This window comes from Cystoisospora suis (assembly GCF_002600585.1).
Source record: "Cystoisospora suis strain Wien I chromosome Unknown contig_378, whole genome shotgun sequence".
Taxonomy (NCBI): domain Eukaryota; phylum Apicomplexa; class Conoidasida; order Eucoccidiorida; family Sarcocystidae; genus Cystoisospora; species Cystoisospora suis.
Window position 1 is genome coordinate 49703 of NW_027153179.1, and position 20990 is coordinate 70692.

A 20990-nucleotide genomic window follows, 5' to 3' on the forward strand; every position below is an offset into this window, starting at 1 on the left:
ACTGCAAGACACAGTTTCCAGAAATCTTTACTTTCTAGCTATCCATTCTAGAAGCTCGACCTCCTGTCACGGCAGAAGGCAAGCTGCTTCTTGAGTGCAGCCGGGTTCGGCGAGGGGGTGGCCCTAGATGTAGCAGGTGTCCGATATATACAGAGATGCAGAAGGACACGAGGTTACTGCTTGGCGCCAACGGACATGAAGCGGCTCTACACGAGCTCGCTTCGGCCGGCACGGTCCGCTTTTTGGTCAGAGCGATTGCACACACGACTACGGAGCCTAATCCCCCTGGTAACCCACAGAACAGTTACGGACAGGTGGGGCATGTAGGCCTAATGTTATCAGAACTTGGGGCCATTCAGCTTAGCCCTCCCCTGCAGCTCACGGGTTCTGAGGACTGCACCGACGTGGCAAGCTGACGAAGGACCGGACCTCTCGTAGAGCAATTGGATACTTCTTAGAACAACACATCTGGTGCAGGTGACTGTTTAAACGCTCCGTGTGTTCCCCCAAACGATCACGTTGACTGATGCTCACACTTGTTTATTACATGGAAGTTCTGGCCACGATAACGGTGTGTTACCGTACGTGCTCGGAAGCTAACCCCCACATTAGTGATAACGTTCGCTGTCACCCACGCCCCAGCGCGTCAAGTCTCTCTGGGCGCTTTCTTACACGAGCATTTCCAACGAAGGAGGGGTCATGGCCTCTTCCATACTTCTGTTTTCATGTCCTTGGACTCGACCCGCCCCCCGGTCCACACAGGTCCAGCCCGTGCTAAGCCCGGTGTACTTCGGGCGAAGTCTGCACTGTTACACCAGTTGCGACAATGATATCCTACTTCTGGCCGCAGGAAGCGACAAGCACTTCAACTGGCGGATTCCTTCCATCTGCGCAGTCCCGCTTAACACTACGAACCCTTCTGCCCTGGCATATTGCCTTTACCCCGTCAGCCGAGATGGTGTACTGGTTTGGCTGTGACAGTGGCAGCAAACAGATCTTCTCGACTCGAGCTCCCCGGAATGTAAGCTACGATAGTGCGTGGCGGCTGAGATCAAGAATAGCACGAAGATAAGAGTTGAGCAAGCATGCACTGGTGCGATGAAGGGATACATGCGCAGTTCGTAACTACGCGAGGAATACGCAGACCGGGAGGGGGAGGGAGTTGGCACTGGACACGCATGGCAAGAGATGTTTCAGTTACACTCTGATAACCTTTAAAAGCCATCTGTTCCGTTCGCTGCGCGTACAGCTTCACGGATCAAAAACTCCTTTGGGAAATGAACATCGTTAGCAGCTCGCTAGTCTACGGGGCGCGCTCAACACAAACTTCACTTCATATCGAGCTAAATCCTGGCGGACGAACTCTCCACCAAAGCACCAGCGCCAAAAAGACCGGAATGGCATCTGCATCCGCAATATAGCAACAGACAGCGTCAACGGGCACACTAAACCACGTTAGTCGTCTGCTAGGCCCGTACCCCGGTTTACATGATTGGGAGTGCATGACGGTACAAAGCATGCATACTGTCCTCCATCCCCTTCCCCCGCGCCATATCAAGAAATACTTCATTCTTCATCATCCGCAATCCTTGGAGCCAGATAGAAGGAAAGTGTACTGTTTGAAGTGGTCTCATCGTCATCCATTTTTACATCTGGAGTTCTCTCTCTTCCCTTCCTCCTTTCTTTGTCCGCTTGTAACCGGAGCCGGAAGGTGATCTGCATAGGCAGGCCATGGCTGCAGCCAATCTCGACGTACTCCCCCAAAACAGCCCCCTTAAGAAACATGTTCAAATAACGAGCAGCAAACTCATGCTCTGTTGGAGAAGTGCAAACAAGGTTCTGAAGACAGCACAGAAATACAGCGGGGCTCGCACTTTGGTTCGCCCAAGGTTCTACTTGCTGTACTTACACACCCCATTACGAATCTCCGAATACCGTTAAACAAGACAAAAAAGCAGAAGTGACACCCCCACAACAGCCGAACAAGCAACCGGGATGACTGGACAGAGACGCTCAGTTTGCGTAGATATTCAAAGCAGTGATGCGCGAGTTCAGACTAACCACAGAGCTACATCCATCTCGACTGACGGGAGTCCGCACGGTATGGAACATAGGCAAAAAACACGGCGCGACAGGAGAGATCTACGATTTCCGTCCTACGCACTGGTAGTGAACCTGCTGTCGCATCGCCCCCAATCAGCTGACACGCATCTCCGCAGCGAAGGCGCCTGGGTAGAAGAAACTTCCTTTCCACCAGCTATTCTCGGACGTGTGTCCGTTGGACGTCAAGAGTTTGGATCATCACGGGTCGTGCGCAGCACGGCGTGCTCATCACCACAAGCAAGAAGGCGTGTAAGAGTACGTGCCCTTGCAGAAGGATTGTTTTTTCTGACTGGCTCACAACGACAGCTATCCGGCTTCTGACATAGGAAGTTGCTCGTCTCAGGCATACTACATGTGGACAGAAAATGTATTGTACATCTCTACCTGAACAGAAGACACCTGAGTGGAGGGAGAAAAGAAGCTGACCAGGCTTCCCTCTTCTCTAACACATTCCACGAGGGGGCACAGACAGGTGTCTGTTTCTCTACAAGCAAACCGATGAAGCAGACTCAACAGTTTTAGGTACTTCAACTAGAACGGGAAGCGCTTCTCCCCTCCCCTCTCCCCCCGTCTTCCACTGTCCAAGAAACACAGTGCTGCCAGCTGTACCTCTGGCTGCATTTTCCGGGACGCAGCAATACTGTCGCCCCTTGCAGAAAGAACGAGGTGTGTCTTCTCCATCTTGACAATGACTGCACGTTAAACAAAGGAATACACAACCTGTTGATATGACTGTACGAAGCGAAGAGCGTCTTGTCTCACTAATTCCAGTCCATACACAGTGCTGCTGCGCGTGCATGAGGTTCATGTGTTTCTCGAAGTTCAGGAGGAAAAAAACAGTGACAGTAAGACGGAACTCACTTGCCCATATGCCTACAGCATACTGCCAGTACAGAATATACGCATGTAGGCAGACAGCATATTCTTTACATACAGAGAAGCACCGCTGCCTACTGGTGAAGTACTCGAGCATGTGCTTGCGGTATATGGACGCATCTACAAAGGGTTTCCTCATACTTATCTGTAAGCACTTGACGGGCTTACGTAAGAACTGAGCTGCTGCGGCAAATGGGAGGCATAATCAAGACCAATGTTGTTTCCTGCCTGTTGATGTGAAACCACATGGGTATGAGCTGCACACCTCAGTCGGCTCAAGCAATCAGGCAGCGCTCTGCCCCAGCTGTCTGTTCGGCGTCGACTTACTTGACTCTGATAAAGAGTTAAGATATCTCACGAGATCCTGCAGTTCCTTGGACTTGACGACCGCCATTGCCTCATGCTCTGTATTCTCAGGCACCTCCAACTGCTCAGACTCGACATCCAACAAGCGCACCTCCATGGACCAGCTATCTGCAAAAGACACGCGCGCAAAGATCGGCGTATATACATCTTATTCCTGTAGTATGCAAAGTCCTGAAAATGGTGCTCTCACTGCACAGCCAGAACATTTGAAGAATATGCTAGTGAGATACTTTATTATTTTGAACTTCTACAGCTTACAACTTTACAAATAAGTTTAGATCATAAAAAAAAAACAAAAAATTTCTTTTCTGGACGCATCGCTGACTAGGCCACGTTCTGGCATACGTACAAGTAAACCGCGAAAGGAAGACAAGGAACTGTGTGAGTCCGAAGTCGATGAGACGGCTCAGCTGAATGAATATCGAGTGTCGCAGTCTTAGTGCAGCAGCATCCCGGAACTCGCTGGCCTGTGAGCGCAAAGAACTCCGTCGAGCTATGCCGTGTAGAGAGAGACGTTCCCTGGGTCGTAGAATGGATCGCCGCAACTGTGCTGGTTGTACAGCGTACAAAACGGTGTATATACAGGTGGAGCATACACGCGCCGGGGAATCACTCTTCATCTAGTCCACATATATATGGAAGTATCGCTTGAGGTGAAGTCTATATGAAACGCCGGCCTGCAGTAAAAGGCTTTGCACCAACCAGCATCCACTTCCCATTGCTGCTTCTCAAGCACTCGAGGCGCGTTCGCGAGAACTCAAAGTGACGTCAAGTGCATGAAGACCTAACTGCAGAGAAAAGGCGACTAAGAAAAACTCTCCTCTTTCTTTCAAGAGAGCATGCATAGGCGTACACTAGACCGTCCAATCCGACTGTACAAGCAGGGGGTTACTCCGGGAGAAAACGAGTGCCGTGGCTGCCTCTGGTCCATCAGCAAGAAGGGAGAAGAAACTCTGAACAGGCTGCTCCAGAAATTGTGAGACTGTCATAGTGCTTTGATATGGTCCTTCGAATTCGGGAAATCGGGTATCGCAGCCCTAGGCTGGGCGGTTGCACACTGCATAAAGAGGGACAGTTTTTCGTGGGCCTACCACCGCTCTCGGGATCTTCGATGCTGATATGAAGGATAGTGTTTTCCTCATCATCTTCATCATCACCATGAAGAGAGGAGAGATGCACTAGGGTTTCCGGGGATTTGCACGGCTGAAGAGCCAAAAGTAACGTGGGAACGGAGACACCTGGGTGGAGACGACAGAAGGACCGGCGAAAACAACATGCTTTCCAAGAAGAGAGACATCCTCATCCAGCACAGTTATAGAGGATCACGGAGACGCAGACAGCAGGAAAAGGAAGCATCAAGAACACCCACGAACACATCCCTACGTATCCACACGCTAAGCGTACCCGTTGGGTGAGACAGGGTGGCACAGAAGACCGTTCACCCAAGAATGCCATTCTAGAGGCAGCGTCCTCTGTCTGCTTTTCAACGTCCGAAATCTCTGAAGTGGAGAAGATGTCTGGGCTCTTGGCGGTACATACCGTGCACGACTTTCGGCTGTACGCCTTGTGTACGTACCTTTTACAGGTACACGGATACGTGTAAACATGTAAATGAGGAAGCAGACCAAAATGCGACACATATCTGCTGACAGCTAAGTTCTACGAAATGCTGAAGTGGGAGAGACTGTTCTTTGATTAACGAAACGAGAGAGCGTAAAAGTACACGTACGCACATCCTTCAGGCAAACCTCGAAAGAACCTGGAGATAAACTCAACGTGAACAAGCCGTCGATTGTCAGTACACAACGCAGAACTCGGCAAACGTGTTAGCACAGCTCTATCGCCAAGCGCCAGAGGTGATCAAAAGCTCTGCGTGAGCGGTAACTTTCAGTCAGAAGAACCCACCCAGCTGGATAGCACGATCGCATCTGTATTTGTGAAAGAGGTCCACATCGAGCCGCATGTCTACGACCGCCACGTGACTGCCGTCCATGGATATCAACGAAACTCCGGTTGCGGTGCAGACAAGGTTCACATCGGTCACTATGTCCTTCAGGCATTCCATGAGCCGCTTCAGCAGCAGACCTTCTAACGTACACTCGAACATCTTGACAACTTTGCGCGGACGAAGAACCAAGAGGCGGTGAGCTCCTTCCTGACCCCGCTCACTCCGACCGAAGGCCCTGTATCATTTCAACCGCAGCGTATGTTTTCTCAGTGTTCCTCAACGACACGGATACACGAGGGAAGTCAAAGCAGTCACGCGGGCGTGTAGCCGGGGACCCTCGGCTGACAGCGTGCATCCACCCTCTTCCAAGCAAGAAGCTCCCAGAACGTGGCCTTCGGATCTATTACAGCGAGAAGACACACTCCAGTGGTTGAAATAGCCATCGGCTACGATGGCTATTTCAACCAAGAAAATACTCAGTTGCCGGCAGTGGCCTTCTGGGCTACTGAAATATCTGCATGCCTGTTGAGCAGATGGCTCTCTCTTCGCATCCTCGCGAAGTGCTCCAAGGCTACGAGGAAAATGGACAGGACAAGTACACTGGCGGGAAAAGTGCACGTCTGGGACAATGGGAGCTGGGGGAAAAAAGAAAAAACATACAGCCTGCTGTCGTGTGAAGGTGGATCGTGTGCGCTTGGAGCAAGCGACTACGAATGGAACGCTTCTCAGTCAACAGCAGGTTCTCGGGAGAAGCTGCAACGGTGGCACAAGCGAAGAGAGAAGCCGTCAAAGAGAGAGGCACCGCAAAAAGAGATCATGGAGGGGAGTTGCGGCTGGAACCACAGGGAACTGAAGTACCGCAGAGAATTGAAGGACCTCCAGCTTCTTCCCCTTTCCGCCACCCCCCACCAAAACACCACCCAACGGACTGAGTGGGAGAACCCGCCTCCCGCCACCTACTGTGTGACGGAGCGATCGAAGTATCGGGACAGCTGCCCAAGGCAGCGTGCTAGCTACGCGTTCATGTCTTCTCTTACGGCATGTTGTCAGGCTGGGGGAGTGCATATATTCACAGGTAAAAACAGATTCCACCACAAGAGCCTGTTTTCAGACGCGTTCTCCGGACACCGGTAGGCATGAGAGTCCGAGTGTCGCGGGGGAGAAGCAGCAAGGCGACGTGCGTGTCGCTTGGAATGTTCCCGTGTTCTGCTCCCGCGCCTCAGCCATTTATTGCACTTGGAACACGACTTCGTTTGGGACCCCTCTCTATGTGAAGTCGAGCACCCTATATCCGCCGAGGACGAGCTTTCTAGGTATTGCCGCTGTTGCATCGTGACCAATGAGTCTTGTACGCCTCCCCAGGTATCCCGTGTTATGCCGGTTTGGATTCGGAGTCTCTTGTTCGGCGCTCTTGCGAGCTCACAATGGTACGCGATAGCTTTTCTTTCTCCATGTGACTCCGTGAGCTGGACCCGGAGAGCGGCGTGGCTTGTGGACACACCGTGATCGTGCGAAGTAAAAGCTCAGCTCGATCACCGATGGTGCTAGCCAACATCATCTCCAAGACACGAGGCACGAGTGCCCCGGAAAGCAGGCAGACCTCGTGTGCGCCCAGTATCTTAGTACGAACGAGTACCACAGACCTTTCCTGAGCTTGTGTGGTCGTCTCCGAGTCCGCCTTCACTGGCTAACCGTCTCGCGCCTGCTATGTCCGATCACCGCACACACGTCTCCGCCTTTGTGACAGGGCCGTGATGGTGTAGAGGAGCACACCGCTTGGTCTCATGCTGCATTCAAATGAAGCGCACTATGAACACTATTTTCCATGGTACGACGGCTGTGGTGGGTAGGCTGGCCGTCTCCTCGAAGCATCTGCGGCTGACACGGAACACCTGGTTGCGGCCGAGGCAGGTCGTGTGCTCGCACACAAAGCGTGTGGCCCCCAGCAAAGGCTGGCCTCCGAGTTTTCACCAAGAACTTAGGCAAGAAACGAAGTCCGTGGCTGTGTAACACCGCGGCAAATAGCGTGCTGCAGAAGAAGCCAGCCGTTTTCTAGCCCAGGAAAATTGCGTTTGTACGTGAGGGGACAAGCCAAATGGATTGTTTCCAAAGAGTGACGTTTCGCCGGCTGTGTGTACTTTCGAGCTTGCAGGCTGATGAGGTCAGTCTCCTGGCGTCTCTGATCATGGTACGTACCTCCCGGTGCCAGGCCTAGCTTCGGCTGCGGGTCGTTTCTCATACGACCAACCCCGACTCCAGACTGGCAGTTTTGGGGACCCCTGAACGCGTAGTGCCTGACGTGAACCGCCTGCTCCTTAAGACGCCTTCTCTCCTCTTCGGAGTGTTTTGTTACCCATCCAACGTCAGAAAAAACACTCGGTTGACAGTGGAAGCAGGCCGTGGTCCGGCACCCCATAACGACAGCTCTTTAGCCTTCTTGACTGATGCGGGGTAGCCGTGAAGTTCCGGAGCGTGACAGTACACCATCGAGTTCTTTCTGGACGCTTCCCGAGTTTCCTTCCAGGGGTGTCTAGAGACGTATTCCAGCATTATGGGGTCGTACACCAGTGTTCTTGCTTGTCCTTTTCTAGCAAGTGACAACATGAAACACCGGGGCCCACCTCGATCCAAGAGGCAAATCAAGAACAGAGGCGAGTGTACCCTGTGACGATCCCGCCCGAGAGCCTTGGCACCACGGCGCCGCTACAACAGTAAAAAGCCGTGTTTTGACTCCTGCGAACTCAAACCAACTTCTGTCTTGCCCCGCTATGCAGACTTGTACTGGGTTTAGCCGCTTCTGCGTGATGCGTGTAGTAGTCCGGGGTTCGTGACCAGTCCATCAGTTACTGAACAGGCCTTCGTGTCAGCACATGACTGCAACAACCTGCCTGCTACCCAACGCGTCCCGCCGGCACACAGAGTGTGTACAGCGTCTCGGGATCTTGTGAGCGCATCGCCTGTCAACGCTGCCTCACGACGGCTCCTATTCGTTTCCCCAGGCTGGGTGTTCCTGCCCTCCCGCAATTTTACCACACCAGCGTCACCGGCAGATGCCAGGTTCACAATCAGTTTGCTGTCAGCTGCGGCACCCCGTCCTGCTGTCCGTTTGAGCTTCAGAACAGCTGTGCAGTCCGAGAAAGCAGTGTTCGGAAACTAATTCAAGGAACGGTCACCTCTCCCGGCAAAAGAAGAAAAGGCGGCGCCGTCCGGGGCGCCGCAGCCGCCCCGAGTTCGCCGCCGAAATCTATTTACGTAGGAACGCACCGTAAGTCGTCTCGGAGTAAAGTCGGTCTGGTAGAGCAGCTCAGAGTGGTCCGAGCTAAGTCACTTATAATGTGGCGGCGTGCAAGCCGGTTCGGTTCTTCAGCGATTCTGTTCAGCAGGCGACGCAAGCTCTCATTTCTTGTTGGGGAGACTCGGCCGCAGCGAGGGTTTCGGGACAGGCGGACGCGACGTCAGTTTTATCGTTTCCGTGCTTCCAGAAAAGGGGAGTGGTCGAGGCACCGGGTTCAGACAGCACGTACAGCTCATCTCCTGGTGCACATCCGGCGCTGCACGCCGGTCCGGCAGGAACGCACTCCAAGGTCGTGGAAACTGGGCCTGCTGCTCTTGGGTCATCTGCAGTTCTTGTCTTCCCTGTTTTGCCTTTTTGTCTTTGTTCGTTTTGCGACCCCGGTTGTCAATTTTCGGTAGTCTCCTTACCCCCTCCCTACGCTGCTTGAAGTTTCTTTCCGGCGACAGCGCTGACCTGGCTCACCGGTAGACCTCGGTGATGAGCATAACTTTGCACGAGTATTGTACAACAATGTTATATATGAAGAGCTTTCGTGCCAGGAACTAAGGTGGGCTTCCTTTGGCGCTGCAAAATGGCGCGGAAGGCACTGTTTCCGGTCTCTTCCAACCCCGCTTAAACGAGAATGTGTCGCTGCCCAGTCCCCTTCGCTTGCCCTACACTGCGGATCGGACATTGCCGGTGCCGACGTTCTGACCATCTGAGACGGCGTTGTCCTCGCACCCTAGCATGCCGCCCGACTAGCGTATGCCGCCGCAGGACCGGCCCGATACCCAGGCGAGTCTCAGCTACGGCACCAGGCTGCTGGTCGGGTCTGATCACCTCAGTCTTCTAACACATGCTGCGTCCTTGGGACACCCGTAACCGGCCTTACTTTACGCCACCCCTTCTTGCCTCGATGCCTCGCCCACTCCAGTGCTACGTACGAACAGTGTGGCGTCGTCCCGCCGCACGTCTGTCTTGCTATCCGGCCGCGAGTCGCTCGCCCTTTCGAAGGTGGTGAAGCGGGGCGCGGTCGGCCTAAAGTCGGGACTCCCGAGGTGGGGCTCGCTTAGGGCCGAAACGGGCCTTCTCTACGAGACGTCGTATCGTGTTTGCTTTTGTTTTTTCCTTTCTACGCGGTCCTGTATGTCGCATACCCCGAAAGAAGAGGACTGAATGCTCTGACAGGAAGTTTCTTTGTAAATCAAGACTTTGCACCAAGCTGTACTGTATATTTTGTACTTCCTCGGCACTCCGGGTTATCAACCAGGGGCTGGTGCTGGCGGTGGGACACTTGGGCAGCTGGAGAGCGCAAGCTGTGGCGACGGCAACGGGGTCTCGATGAGTATGTGACGACCTCGTTGGCGGCTCCTTTCGCCACCGTCATCGCGGCTGAAGAACGGTGTGGCCGGACAGGATAAACTACGCTGGGATACGATCTCACGGGTCCCGACACCCCCATGAAACTGCTCCCCACGCTCTCTCTAGTTCGGTTTGATCCTCCTGGTGCTTTGTCACGAGAATTTCGCCCAGGACGGTGGCAGGGGTTTGCACAAATTGTTTGGCAGGGGCGGGACTATTTTTTTCCAAGGGAACGACCTTGCGCGACACTACCAACAGTTGCTACAACACTCGCGCAGTGGGGGCGCTTTTCTGCGGTACCCTGGAATTGTATTTGCTTTTCCCCGGGCACGGCAAGATAAGCACTCACATTTCTTTCTCTTGTCATGAGTTCGCGTCTTCCCTCTTTTTTCCCTCTCTCTCCCATTACCAAGCAGTCTACGTCCCCTTTGCCTCTGAAAGCCCGATCTGCGGGTCCCGCTCACCGCGAGTCCTGCGTGATCGCTCTGTATGTGTTGTTAGTTCCCGGTGTTCACGCTTCTTTCCGCTTTGTGCTTCGGTTTTTTAGTGGAGAAGCATTTTGTACTCTTGGCGTGCTGCTTCATAGCGTTGCCCATAGACTTTGACGGTGACCTGTGATCGGTCAGGACGGCGTGGGCAACAGAACCAAGAACGTATGAGGCGCAGTTCACGTGCTTTGCTGTTTTGTCCGTTTGAGGAAGCGCTCCTTATTGTCGCAGCGCGGAGCTTAGCAGCCCTGCCGTTTCCAGCCGTAAAAGCGTTTTTGTTCAGGAGACAAAGGGCACTGTACGACTTCACTATCGTGAATGAAATTCCGTGGTGCGTCTAGCAGCAAGTCAGCCCTCCGTGTCCGCTGGGAACCATCTGCTACGCACCCTCTTCCCTCGTTGAGGGCGACGACGCAGCCCAACTCTAGCGGGACAGCAGCAGCGAAGTCCCGTCTCCAGGGGGGAGGAAACATTCCATGAAAAGAGTGACTGGTTGTCTTGGGCCTTCCGGAGTTCAGAATTGCTCTCTCTGCACGAAAGATGCGACAGAAAGTGGCGGTTGGTGACCCGACTGAATTTGATTCGAATGAAGTCAGAGCTGGCGGATTACCTCGGCATGAACTCGTCAGCGAAGCAGCACACCAACCATAGATAGGCGTCTTCAAGTTTGTGTCACCTGTCTTGGCATCTCCGCTTTCCTCTTGGCTTGTGTTGACTGCAAGTCCCCGAACAACTCCAAGCCGTGCAGGGGGTTTAGTTTCTGTCATCTCCATGCCATGCCTCCTGAATGCCAGGATCTCGGACAGCGACTGTTCGAATAACTAAACTGTGGCCAGGCGGGGGCGAGCAGACTGTCTCGGTAGTCGCTCGAGAGCGCACGTCGAGGCGCTGATTCTCTTTTCAATGCTGTTACTCCGTGCTCTTCTTCGTTTTTGTTGTACGGATCAGTGACACCCATCTGTGACCGGCTTCTTGGAGAGGAAACTGAAGGGCATGGTTGCTTAGTTTCTTCGTCCTTTCCGCGTCGTCTGAGGGAGGCGCTGTTCATCTTAGGGTGTATTCGGTTCTCGCAGCGTAGAAGAAGAGTACTGTCTTGTTCTTCGGGACACCTCAAAGGTCATTCTTCAAGCCTTTTTTAAGGGTCCGGCAGGCACGCTCCCTTTGTGTGCGTGTATGCATATATGCATATATATATTTATATCTGCATACTTAGGGATGTAGATATATTCTACATGTATATATGAATTTGCGGTTCTGTATTTTGCGTTGTTTGGCGGTATTTATGTTGTAGTTCCGTACCCAATTTTTTAAATATTCAAACCTAGAAAGAGGATTATTTCCCGATAGTTCTCCCGTCTATTACTTCAACCGGTTATATGCTTGGCACAACTCATTGTCTTCTTGAAAGTCATTTCAAAGTTGAGCAAACTCGGGGCAGGAAGTTTTGTCCCCAGATAAGTATACACGGTCGCAGTGTTCTTGCCTTTGGTCTAGGGGTATCCTTGTGGACTCTTCCTCATCTCCGACAACCTCTTGTCCGGGGCTCGCTCGTTCCGTCTCTGGCTCCAGCTCTCTCCAACAGGAAGGGATCTCTGGGGCAGGCTAACATCGGTGATCTTGCGCGAGTGGTTGTAGAGAATACGATAGGGAGTAGTGGTAGACATCTCTGCAAACATCAACTGGGCATGAATCAAGTTCTGCTGGCCGCCGAAGGTGCGCATTCCCAAGAGACCATGGAGCCAGAGAACCGCAGTACTTGTGGCACTACCCTGCTTGATGTTGTTACTCCAGGGGATCTTCTCGCATCTCCAGCCAGTGGTGATTTGCTGGTCTCCTTAGGACCTGGGGCTTCAGGCAGTTTGACCGTGGTTGCTGGCGGTGAGTCAGTACCTGTCGGTGCTGCTGGGGCTGCTTCAGCCGCGTCTCAGGGCGGGGGAGGGGCGGCACAGGGAGAAGGGGATGCAGGCGCAATGGGGTTGCCTTCAAGCGCGGCTGGAGGAGCAGGAGGTGGATCCGTTACATCGAAGGGGAGCGGGGCGGCCGGCCCTCAGATTGGTTCTCTAAGACCCGGACCTGTCGGGCCAGCGGACAAGTCCGAGCTCGCTTCGAATTCCCAGAAAACCAACATCTTTGTGTTTCAGATTCCTTTGTATTGGTCCGAGCAGGATCTATTGCAGGTAATATGAAACAGAGAAAAATGAGCTGTATCACGGCAGTTCAACGTTCTAAGTATGAGTGAGTACGGTATGGGTCTGGGTCGTCGTAGGTGGACCGTTGTCATGACAGTGGCTATTTTGACTAGAACAGCAGCTCCGTACTGGCGGAGTTCTGTAGGGCAAACTCAGTAATCAGCTGCATCACATAACAAAGAGGGCACCACCAGATCATGAGACGCTCAGCTGTCCGGGCCCCAGAAGGTCTTGTAGCTTCACTTCCTAGCGTCTCGGGTATGCGTTGGAATTCATTTCGACCGGTGAGCTTCCAGGCTCTTCCCTCGGCGGACTGCGACACGTACTTGTGGTGAGGACGGTTCAGTGGGAGCACTCTGGACCGTCAGATATGTTGGCCTGCTAGTTACTCGTCCCCGGACGATTCTGCAGCACCGGACGTGAACACTCAGACGTCCCGTTGTTGGCGCTCACTGTAGTCTTGTACGACCCCAGACTTCTCGTGGTTTCGCGAGTCGTTGGTAGGGGACCGCCAATAGAAGTGGTAGTCTGTGCCTTACCTAATTCTCTGAATTTCTTTTTTCAGCACTTCAGTGAGTGCGGGACGGTGACGAGTGTCCGTGTAGAAAGAAAGAGTGGCGGCCGGAATCGCGGCTACGGTTTCGTGTGCTTCTCGGATCCGAAGAGTGCTCAGCAAGCTGTTGAACGAATGGATGGTCAAGTTTTTGATGGGAAGAAATTGCAGGTTTCTCTCAAGCGTCCCCGTAAGGAGACAGCTGGTCAGCTTCCCGCAGAAATGTATCCTCGCACGGGAACCAGCAAGGGCACAAAATGCTCCCTTTTTGTGTTCCACGTGCCTCCCAATTGGAGAGACGAGGAGCTACAGAAGGTGAGTTAAGCTGGAGAGCTGTGAGCGTCACGTCACGGAGCTGTGGAGACAACACATCCGACAGTTGAGTTCTGTCATTCTCAGTTGATAAAAACGCATACTCGAAGCTGCGGGGCTGACAGAGTATCGTTAGAATTGGTGGACGCATGGTCCCACAGTCAGAGGAGACGTGCAACGAAAAAGTCCAAGGTACATTCCCCCAGTGTCTTGCACAGAAACAGGGGCGAAACACTGCCTTGGAAAGCTGAACAAAAGCCGAGGCAGGTTGGACATCTGAAAGAATCACTTCAGACGTCCTTCTCTGGCTGGGGTCTTTACGGTTTTACAGCACTTCGAAACTTACGGGCGCTGTGCGAGTGCAGTGGTGGTAAGGCGTCGGGATGGGTCGAGCAAGGGGTACGGCTTCGTTGACTTTGAAGACGCCGAGTCGGCCCTGTGCGCTTTGCAGTTAGCCAGTCAGGAGGTGGTGGAGGGAAAGCGACTGAAAGTGCTTCTGAAGACAGAACCGAAGAGACGCGGGTTTTCCGGAAATCACTTCAATCGTCAGGGTAGCTGGCCAAGTGGTAATGGCGGAAGTGGCTATCTGCCGCAGCAGGGGGAGTACGGCCTAGGCGAGCAGCGACCTCCCACAGGGGGACGTCGAGGCCAGTTCCGGTCCCAAGAGGGAGGGAGAGGCCGCCCTGGGGGGGTGTTTCCCGATCGGGAAGGCGAGCTCGGACAGATCGCTAACAAAGGCTTCGTAAGACGTCCTGAGGCCTGGCGTGGAGGTAGAGGAGGTGGTGCTTCCAGAGGGGGAGGAAAATACGGAAAGCCTGAGTGTACGGTATTCATCTTTCACGTTCCCCCGGAGTGGAACGATGGCGATCTGAAGCGGGTAAGGGGAGGATGGATGGCCGTTGATGGCTCGAAATACCCACTGTATTGCAGAGTGTCTGCCCGCAGGGTAAACGGCTGGCCCTGTTGCAACTGTAGCGCTAGGAAGGGTCCTGGGAGAAGCGAACCTGATGGATAGCACGAGCTGTAGTAGTAGTAGTGGCAGCAGAGGTACGAAAGTTGTACGTACTGTACACGTGAGGTCATCACTGCAGCTGTCATTGGTTTTTCACGGGTCTCAAGGCGCTTCGTTCGCATGATTGTGTTCGCTCTCCGTATATGATGGGGAGGGCGACGGCTCGTTTCACCAGAGAAGAAAAGGAGCAGTTGACCAGCATCGTACATTGACCTGGCCTAGAGGAGATTGCTTCAGCTCGCTTGTACCGCTACGCTTTGCGGTGGCTTTCTACCTGGGCTAGAAGTGTTTGTCCTGATGCATACTGAGTAGAAAGGGATAACGATGGAAAGATTTCGCCCACAGTTCGGTGTGCCGACCTTGTTTTTTCTTGCTCCCGGGGTGCTTTTTGGTCCTTCAGCACTTCCGCCATTTTGGTCGAATTCGTGCAGCGACTGTTCAGCGTGATGACGATGGGCAGAGCAGGGGTTTCGGCTTCATATCATTCGAGACTCCCTCTTCAGCGCACAATGCTGTCGCGGGCATGAACGGATTCCATACAGGTAGCAAATACCTCAAAGTGATGCTGAAGAGCATTAGCGGGGGAAACGCAGTTGGTGGCGCAGGATCGGCCGCCAGTAAGGCGGCTGGCGCGCAGCAACAGCGTGCGGACCAGGCGGCCCATCATGGACAAACAGGGATGAACCAAGCCATGGTGCCGCAGCAAGAGGAATCTCCCTCGCAGCTTGGAGGACCGTCGCATGCTGTTGCAGGCACACATACCGTAAGTCACACGGTGTTTGCTGCGTGTCGTTCCTGGGGAGATACCTCAAGTGGATACATGCAGAAATATACAAGTACAAGTATGAATCGATGTTACTACAGATAGCTGCGCGCCCCAGAGATGGGACAGACGTAGTTACTGTCTTTCACTCGTGTACCTACTTGAGTCCGTTGCTGACTGAATTGTTGTCTGTCTGCATCGAGCAGGTGTCGAGTTCGGTAGCGGGTACTAAGGTGATGGGTACGGATCCCCCCAGAATACCCAGGAGTCCTCTGTGTGTTGCCTCCCAAGTTCTCGACTCTCGAAGTGTTGCTTGCTCTCCACAAGAATGACAGCAGCGCAGCGCCATGCACCCACGACATCACGTGTATGAAGATCGCATGCTGGATACTCGCGCGTCTTCATCTGACGCTTCGAGCCATTATGTGCAAGTGGGTCGGTCGGTTGCCCGTGTTCTCTGTCTTGTCGATACATACTAGATCTGAGTTAGGACTGAACACCTGTTCTGTTTTGCTTTAGTGTTGGTGCAACAAGTGCGCGTGTGGCAAGTCTATGTGCTGTTTGTCCAGCCATGGCTCGCTCCACCTCCTCCCCCTCATCACGTAGCCGCGGTGCTAATGCACCATGCCGCTCATAGCGCTGCGAGCAGTGGCAGTTTTCCCGCTTACTGCGAGGGGTCCTTACCGAATTATCCGCAGCATCAAGCACACCACCCTCCTGACCAGCAACACGGGCCTTCATCATCAGGGTTGGTTACAGTGGCTGAGCCCGTGTACTCGATGGCGCAAGGCATACCTGCAGGAGCAGCACGTAACTCTAACCAGACTCAAGCTACGGCTGGAATCACGGGGACGGGTCTGGGAGTGGGGCATGCAGGAGATCACCAGCAGGGTGGTGGCAATCTAGTAGGTCCTCTAATTGTACCTGGTGCTTCTTCTGCCTACATGCAGCATATAGATGGCTCGGGTCATGCAATCGTCAGAGATTCAAGTGTATCTGATGGTGGACTGGGAGCTGGCACTGCGTATGGTGGTGTTGGTGTTGGTTCTGGGGTGGGGGCTGCCGCAGGAGGTACTAGTGGTGCCCTGCATAGGTCGAAGCCGAAAGGAGGTGAAGGAGACGGGAGAAGGTCATCTGGGCGAGTGCCCCATGATGGGTCAAATACTTCCGACCAGGCATAGAGTAAGTAATAGATTCATCATGCATTTCGAGTATACATGCACTGGCAAGGCTTTTTTCTCATAGATGTCAAATTGAACACGAGCATCTTCCAGGATGCCAGAGTCCAAACTGACGCAGACATTACGTGTCGCTTAACACAGGGATGGTGACGGTTAAGCCAGAGTTTAGACCTGCAGCTATATCCGGGGTAGTACCAAGTCGTAGACTTGGAGATCTTGATTGGTCCCGGCATGGGCGTTTCGTTCCTTTTCTACCGGAATGACATATGAGCATGAACTGTTGGAAGCGGTAACCGCAAGTGACAGATGAGGCGGATGAACTTGTCTTTCCGGATCGTGTGAAGGTGTCATTTTTTTGAGCCTGGAGTGGCTGCTTGAAGGTGACGTGCACTCCGCCTCTTTGGTTGGCCTGTTTTGTTGTAGTTCAGTCGAGTAGTGTGAAAGATGTCCTGTGTTTTGTCTAGGCTGTTTCAGATTCCCAGCTGACTGAGAAGAGGTCCATGGGGACGGCGTCACCACCGTTCATGTGTGATTCGGAGTACTCGAATCCTGAGATCCCGCGGACTTTGGAAAGGCAGAATAAAAATGATTCCTCGACTGACGCGATGTGCGTTAGTTTTAAGAGGTGCAGTTTGCGTAGCTTGTGGCGCAGAGGAGGAAGGAACTTTTTCTGGTGTCGCGCTCGCAACAGCAGTTGGCAGGCCGGCTTTTCCAGCAAACGAAGGACGAGCGGTCGATCTCGGTTGTCGTGGGGAACACCGTGGCGTCGTCTTCCTCTTCTTAATGTATAGATACCGTTGCTTGTGAGGTTTTCTGTTGTTAGGGGTGCCGATGGATGGGTGGGTGTGTGGCGGGTCGGTCTGGGTGAGTTTGACGAGGACCGCACTAGATAGATAGAAGCGTACGGAGACGAAACACTGTCTGACTCTTTGTAGCAGACTGAAAATTCGTGAAGGACGGAGAGCGAGGGGGGATGCCGACTTTGGTCCAAGGGTGTGGTACGGTTCGGTCTTTCGTGTCAGTTAACCAACAGACCTCCATCGCACTTCCCAGACCCCCAATTTTTTTTCATCTAACCCTTTTTTTTCTCTCCGTGCTACTACATACACACCGTGTGTGTTGTGTGTGTGCCATTGTACATGAGGCTATGGCACTTCGGCAAAGCAGGATCGCAGCCTATGGCCTTCTCTCAATTTCCTTACTCACTAACTACTACAAACAGAAGATCTGCTCATTCCAGCGAGGACGTGAATCGTGTTAGTTTCTTGGGTCAGGGTGGTGGTGGTGGTGTCGGTGGCGCATAAGCAGCTCTCAGTCCTCAAAGGGCAGGAGAGGCAGGATCTTTGATGAGGGAGTTTAACGGAGTGCAGACGGGGGGAGGAGAGGGGGGACGTAGGTAAGAGGAGTCCCACAAAAAGAGTGTTGGTTGTTGTGCGATGCTTCACGACTTCGTCCTGAGGCACCTGAGTGTTGTAGAAGCGTAGTCTTCGTTCAGAGATCGTGTTGTGTGTATACCTCTCGGGTCATCTTCTGAAGGTGTAGGGAGATTCATCATTGCGTATATATATATACAGGCCAGATTGAGATGGGTATCGCCTCCTTTTCAGTCATCGTGCAGACTCTGGGGGGATACATCGCTTTTTGATGAGATACCTACCCGACTGGTGAAAGTTGAGAACATTCTCAACTTGCTTTCAGAGGTTCCTAGGGGCACGGTAACTTGACCACCTGCACTTTTCATCTATATCTTTCTATATTTGGGAGTTCAGCTATCGGTACGTGCACATTTTTCCATGGCGGATACTTATTGTCTGTCTGTCGTACGGATCGGCGACATATGCTTCTTGCCATTGTATCGAGAAGTGTCGTTGGCATTGGTATCATGATGATTAGGGCTTTTGACTATTATTCATTTTGTGCAGGTGAGACCATGAAAACAGGGACTCCGTAAGCCCGCCCACTACAGTAGGCGTAGTAGTAGTACTAATCAAGGCCGGGGAAATAAGGGGGGGGGAGGAGGCAAGGGGAGAGGGGTCGTCTTCTCCCTTTTCCTGTGCTGTGTGGTGTGCTGATTGGTCGATCCATCATCATTCATTGTCAAGAAGGGCGGCGGTAGCAGGCGTATATCGAGAATGACTGGAGTGAAGCGAAGGATGTGATGAGTGTGTTTGAAAGGTGGGGGACATGATTAACATCATTCTCATCTTGAACATGAGTATGCTCACCACAACCATATTCATTCCGTTGGCAGTGGCATCGAAAAGATGTGTCCGTGGGTAGTTGAGAATACGCTTCGTGCTGCTGGAGTGTACTCCAGAGGGACGCACTTGAGATGAAGGGCGGCAGCCCTTTTTGGCACGGCGAGTTGTTACAAACTTCTATCATCACACATCCCTGAGAGTCATCCTACATATTTCTCTTCTACCCTTATAAGAGCGAATGCAACTGTTGTTCGTATCTGTGGCGTTCCCCGACAAAGGGAGGGACACCGGGGTAGGTAAAGAAGTGAGAGAGAAGGAAAAAGACCTCAGTGGCTCTCATCGTGGTGAGGGGATTTCTCTATCTATGTTGTATGTAGAAGGTTCGTGTTGCCCGGGTGGCCTTGATGTTGCCGCACATTCATTCTTGCGGCGCATTATTCTACAAGGGTGATCCAGTCATAGGGCTGAGGATATCTCGTTCTTGGCTGATTGTGACTGAACCCTGATTGGCATGCATCCTTTTGCTGGCAGCGTTCATGATGAAAGTGTTCGCTTATCTGTGAATATCTTTCCAGCAGGACATTTCACGATGTGTTAGAGATCCCACAACCATGGGCGACGAAAGCCATGGCAGTAGGAGTTTCATCAGCTGTGTCATGGGGCCTCTCCAGATAAATCGTGATGACGTTTATCTCGATTGTTTTGAGGTGCCGAGCAGTGGCGGTCTTCTCAACAGTTGTACAAGGGGTGATTGTTGTTCTTTTCTCGCGTCGACGATTCCAAGTTTTCCGCACCCAGGTGTGGTGTGAAGAAGCTCGTTTGCGCAGGAAGTACATGTGTATGGACATATATATATAGACATATTCGATACCCATATATATATGTATACATCCGTATATATGAATATATATGAAATGTGGGAGTATATTGTGCAGCCGTCTCTCGAGAGGGAGTCTGACTCACCCCAGCAGATACACGTCAATTTCACGCACTTACAACCGTCCCGTGGATACATTTAATTCACGTGTTCAGCCTCGGCGCGGCGATGTTCAGCCATTTGATATAGTTAGATGGTCGAGCTTCGCTGGTCCCACACTCTTTTCGTTCAGGTTCCGCTTCACCGTAGAAGTAGCGCACATTCCATCTCTATGGATTATTGTATTCATTGCATAGTATGAGCTTAATATATTTGGGAGGGCAGGCATCGTACGCAGCCGGCCTTTTTTTTTTCAAGAATTACACTTTCTTCTGCATGACTACCGTAGAACATCAGTAGCTGTTATCCCGCGACGTCCTTCAGCAGCTTGCTGGGTAAGCTGTTGAGCTCCCTGGAATAGAGCTGCTGCCAGAGGGGGTCACTGAAGTTTAAGTGGTTAATCTATGGATATGTGTATATAGAGAGGAAGGGAAAGGTGAGCGCCGTCAGGCTCCTTACGGCAGTTCTGAAGATCTCGCTTCTTCTTCCTCATCCTCCGTGTTCGGCGTTCATTGACACGTGAGATCCTGCGTATTTTGGCGCCACAATATGCATGTTTCGTAAAGAGTCATTCAATGAATAACCATCGTTCTTGTCTAGTATATATACATTTACAAAGGGTTGATCCATCTTAAGCACGCTGCGCGCACCATATCCCCCCTAGTGATAATAATACATCAGGGAGATTGTCTCACGTGTAGGTGGTAGTGCCGCGTGTCCGGCTACCACGGCGCACAGTGTACCTTTCTGAAGTAACACAGGTGGGCCTTGAATGACTGGACAGGGGGGTTGCTGTCGCACGCGCGTTCGTGTCTCCGCGGCTGCGGTGGTGGCCACCCGATGCCGAGGCGATATTACTGCGGGGTTAAGAGTGTGTCGCGTGTGCTCTGAGACGTCAGCTGTCAACAGACAGCTTGTTGGCTGACCACAGTTGGCATCCATTGATCTAGTCAGCGGTGACATGCTCTTCAAGGATTACATTGCCATTTACCTGTGTGATGTCACGGACTGGACTTCGGTGGTTCGTACTCTGAGTGACGGGCACGCACGCCGCCTAACGGCGGCGTCACTTTTGCGTGGGAGGGGGGTGCAACATCGCGGAACCGCCTCCGCTGCCAGATCATGGTTGAGAAACAAGCCTCAGTGCATCTCACCTGTGTAACTGATTCGACTGGCGAACAAGTACCTCGCTGCACACCGGTAATCGCTGCCCACGTCAAAGATCCTCTGACGTCCGTTCTACGGCCTCGTCGTGGCAAACGCCAGGAAAGAGATCGTTTTTTTTCGGTTATGTGCATCCAGTCCCCGCATTGCTACCTCTCCACCAAAGGATATCCGTGCGAAGAGCCCCCAGGGGACCGAATGTAGTGTTAGCATTTCGTTGGG

General features: G+C 52.7%; 2 protein-coding genes across 2 annotated transcripts; one reads left to right on the forward strand and one right to left on the reverse strand.

Annotated features, from left to right (window-relative positions):
- Positions 1-1306: 1306 nt before the first annotated feature.
- On the reverse strand, positions 1307-6152 carry CSUI_000966 (proliferating cell nuclear antigen). The gene is made up of 5 exons (XM_068061172.1): positions 5251-6152; positions 4437-4583; positions 3307-3453; positions 2713-2795; positions 1307-1839 (listed from the first exon to the last, which is right to left on the reverse strand). The coding sequence occupies exons 1-5, from the start codon at positions 5450-5452 to the stop codon at positions 1567-1569; spliced, it is 852 nt and encodes a 283-aa protein (XP_067926857.1). The 5' UTR covers positions 5453-6152; the 3' UTR covers positions 1307-1566.
- A 2932-nt stretch (positions 6153-9084) lies between these two features.
- Positions 9085-18412, forward strand: CSUI_000967 (rna recognition motif-containing protein). Its single transcript, XM_068061173.1, has 6 exons — positions 9085-12594; positions 13172-13474; positions 13803-14348; positions 14884-15246; positions 15816-16428; positions 16892-18412. Exons 1-5 carry the CDS (start codon positions 11794-11796, stop codon positions 16425-16427), a joined length of 2625 nt encoding a protein of 874 aa, XP_067926858.1. The 5' UTR covers positions 9085-11793; the 3' UTR covers position 16428; positions 16892-18412.
- The last annotated feature ends 2578 nt before the right edge of the window (positions 18413-20990 follow it).

Excerpts from the sequence above, each read along its gene's own strand:
- CSUI_000967 (XM_068061173.1), top strand. The coding sequence starts at position 11,794 with ATGCTTGGCACAACTCATTGTCTTCTTGAAAGTCATTTCAAAGTTGAG. Across the intron at positions 13,475-13,802 it reads GAGACGAGGAGCTACAGAAG|CACTTCGAAACTTACGGGCG; the intron begins GTGAGTTAAGCT and ends ACGGTTTTACAG. Across the intron at positions 14,349-14,883 it reads ACGATGGCGATCTGAAGCGG|CACTTCCGCCATTTTGGTCG; the intron begins GTAAGGGGAGGA and ends TTGGTCCTTCAG.
- CSUI_000966 (XM_068061172.1), bottom strand. The coding sequence starts at position 5,452 with ATGTTCGAGTGTACGTTAGAAGGTCTGCTGCTGAAGCGGCTCATGGAA. Across the intron at positions 4,584-5,250 it reads CGATCGTGCTATCCAGCTGG|GTGTCTCCGTTCCCACGTTA; the intron begins GTGGGTTCTTCT and ends GTCTCCACCCAG. Across the intron at positions 3,454-4,436 it reads CGAAGATCCCGAGAGCGGTG|ATAGCTGGTCCATGGAGGTG; the intron begins GTAGGCCCACGA and ends TGTCTTTTGCAG.